Source organism: Pygoscelis adeliae, unplaced genomic scaffold, assembly GCF_000699105.1.
Source record: "Pygoscelis adeliae isolate BGI_AS28 unplaced genomic scaffold, ASM69910v1 Scaffold459, whole genome shotgun sequence".
NCBI classification, from domain to species: domain Eukaryota; kingdom Metazoa; phylum Chordata; class Aves; order Sphenisciformes; family Spheniscidae; genus Pygoscelis; species Pygoscelis adeliae.
In genome coordinates this window covers 1652-4528 of record NW_008825435.1, presented here as the reverse complement: position 1 = coordinate 4528, position 2877 = coordinate 1652, and the positions used below count along the sequence as shown (strand labels likewise).

At 54.6% G+C, this 2877-nt stretch overlaps 1 protein-coding gene across 2 annotated transcripts; it reads right to left on the bottom strand.

Annotated features, from left to right (window-relative positions):
- Nucleotides 1-428: 428 nt before the first annotated feature.
- LOC103922916 (butyrophilin subfamily 1 member A1-like) lies at nucleotides 429-2862 on the bottom strand. Of its 2 annotated transcripts, none has more exons than XM_009331131.1 (3): nucleotides 2154-2862; nucleotides 1677-1842; nucleotides 429-1128 (listed from the first exon to the last, which is right to left on the bottom strand). In XM_009331131.1, exons 2-3 carry the CDS (start codon nucleotides 1813-1815, stop codon nucleotides 617-619), a joined length of 651 nt encoding a protein of 216 aa, XP_009329406.1. In that variant the 5' UTR covers nucleotides 1816-1842; nucleotides 2154-2862; the 3' UTR covers nucleotides 429-616. The 2 variants fall into 2 exon arrangements, with proteins under 2 accessions (XP_009329406.1, XP_009329407.1); XM_009331132.1 differs by having other exon boundaries at nucleotides 1740-1842.
- Between the last annotated feature and the right edge of the window lie 15 nt (nucleotides 2863-2877).

Genomic DNA, 2877 nt, shown 5'->3' with positions numbered 1-2877 from the left:
TTGTGGGGCTGGGGCAGGTTGGTGGTGGGTCCGATGCAGGCGCCTCCTCCTCCTTATAGGAAAGGGGAAAAAAAAAAGTATTATATTCTGAGTACGTTTCTCATCAATCGCAGATTAATTACTCGGAAACGCATCCTGAGCAGAAGAAAATGGGGGGGGGAGCGAGTGCGAGCACCTCCTCGCGATGACAAAATCAGTTTTAAACTGAGGTAGCGGCTGGTATTAACGCAACGCTTGCAAAAATTAAGATTTTTAATTCGGGTTGGAAGCCCGGGCAGTGACGGGCATCGAGGTCAGTAAAAGAAACGTTGAGAGGGGGCCGAGTTTGGGAGGAAAACCCAAGTTTTCAGCTCAAAACCAGCTCCGTGAAGCCCAGCTCCCGTTAACGAGCTTTGAAAGCAGCTGTCGTTAAATTCATCCAGCCGAGCCGAGCCGCACTGAGCTCGGACCCGAAACCCGCTGGATGTAACCCAAAATGGAGACGTCTAAGATGGAGGTAGGACCATGAGCTGAGGTGGAAATGGCTCCGAGACCTGGTAAATAAGAGTTGAGGAACATCAAGGAGCATTGCCAACCGCCGTGGAGCAACCAGCTTCGGGGGGACCCTGCCGGCGCATCAACCCTTGGGGGACACTTTGATGGTGGAGAGGAGCACGCAGAAGTAGGGGAAGACCCTCTCTCCGCTGAAGGAGGCCACGGGGAAGGTGAAGATGAGTTGGCGGCTGCCGACTGCGTAGAAGGAGACCTGGCCCACCTCGTAGTCCAGGTAGACCCCGATCTCCCCGTTGAGGAGCGGGACGGAGGTGTTGGAAGGAGCCGTGAGGGCCACGCAGAGCTCATCATACTTCTGCAAGCCCCAAATCTTGGCGTTGGGCTTGAAGAGGACCCGGCCTTTCCTCTGAACCGACTCGCGGGCCACCCCAACGGCCCAGAAGCGCCCGTTCACCTCCACCTCCCAGTAGTGACGGCCCGAGATAAAGCCCTCGCTGCCCAACATGCACGGATCCGTGTCGAACCGGCCCGGACCCTCAGGCCACCGGCGTCCAGGTCTACCCCAGGTGGCCTCTTTGAGGTCCTCGGAGAGGATCACCTCGGGACCCACCGTGGCTGGATCCAGGGTCACGTCCACTGGCGAGCAAAACAGAGAAGGAATCAGAAGCCAAACTTAAGCGTAGAGGCCGCACACCCCAAAAATCCCCTCCACTGGTTACTTTTCAAGGAGAAAGGGAGAGGAGCGGTGAGGTGGGAGACCGAAGAGCAAAGAGAGAGAGGTTGCAGCTGAAGGAGCTCTGGGCCAGGTTGGAGATGGAGGAGCCAAGAGATGGAGGAGCCAAGAGATGGAGGAGCCAAGAGATGGAGGATCTCCAGGCAAGGTTGGAGATGGAGGTTGGAGGTGGAGGAGCCAAGAGATGGGGGTTGGAGATGGAGGAGGTTGGAGATGGAGGAGCCAAGAGATGGGGGTTGGAGATGGAGGAGCCAAGAGATGGAGGAGCCAAGAGATGGAGGATCTCCAGGCAAGGTTGGAGATGGAGGTTGGAGGTGGAGGAGCCAAGAGATGGGGGTTGGAGATGGAGGAGCCAAGAGATGGAGGAGCCAAGAGATGGGGGTTGGAGATGGAGGAGCCAGGGAGATAGAAGGTGGAGCTGGAGGATCTCCAGCTCCAATGGACATCTCACTTGATGCAGCCCAGAAAACATCAGGAATCGGTGCTTTGCTCCTCTCCGGCTGCCTTTGGTTACCTTCAAACTGTTTTACCGTGTGGTAGTCCAGAGCAAGATCCCACGTGCGTGGCCGTGGTTTGAGGAAGAAAGCCATCGCGCCCGCGACGTCCTCCCCTCCCGGCTAGAGGCGCAGAAAGGGGAAAGAAAGAATAAAATAAAGTTCTTCTCCTACCAATGGGCACATCTCGGCTTCGCACCCCTTTTTACGTCAGAAAACGGGTTCAATCACTGCATTTAATCAAAATACTTGAAAGAGGACGCTGGTTTTTTTCTCCAGCAGTTGCGAAGGAGCTTGGTTCATTTATGGGAAGACGATAAATGAAGATGGATTCTCCGAAAATTCCATCTCCATAAATGAAATGGATTAAAGCTATTAGTTCCCCGACGGCTACGAAGGGAACATGAGGAGCACGTTGGGATGGACCCACCTACCTTGTAGATACGATTATCCCCCAAAATCCCCACTCCTTGTGCTGGCTCAGGGATGAATCCACCTTAAATCCACCTCTGCCTCCACCATTCATTTTCTCGGGCAATCAAATCCGACAAGGTTTATTTGAGTGAGAAAAATCCTTAAAATTGAGATAAGCCGAGTCCAACTCTCTCGCGTCCAGAGAAATCCTGCGAGAGGTGGGAGAAATTTGCCGCTGGCCCCGGGGGAAAATGTGCACTGGGGAGATAAGGGCTGGCGTCGAGGGGCCTCGAGTCCGTCCTCCGAGACCCGGCGTGGGGCTCTGAGTGCAAACAAGCGGCCGCCCCCCGGTAAAAGGGCATTGGAAATGAATAACGGAGCCCCAAAATGGTTGAATAAACCACGCTGCCGTGCTCAAAAATAAACGGGTTGCTTCTTTTCCCCGTGCTTTCCCCAGCAGAACTGCGGAGAGGGGAATTAAAGCGGCAGGCGGAGGAGTAGAAGGGGGGAAAAGGTGGGAAAATCACCCTTAAATTGCGATTAAAGCAGGAGCCGTGCTGTTTCTCACCCAAATTTCCCCAGCCGGATCGTTACGGGTAGACGAGAAGCAAATAACCACCGCGACCAACCACCGCAAAACACCTTTAAATCCGAAACAAAGATCCTGAGGGCAAAGCGAGGAGCGATCCGCTTTCCCTCTCCTGTTGATGGGATGGGGAGAGTGCTCAAAATCCCCTTCCCCCC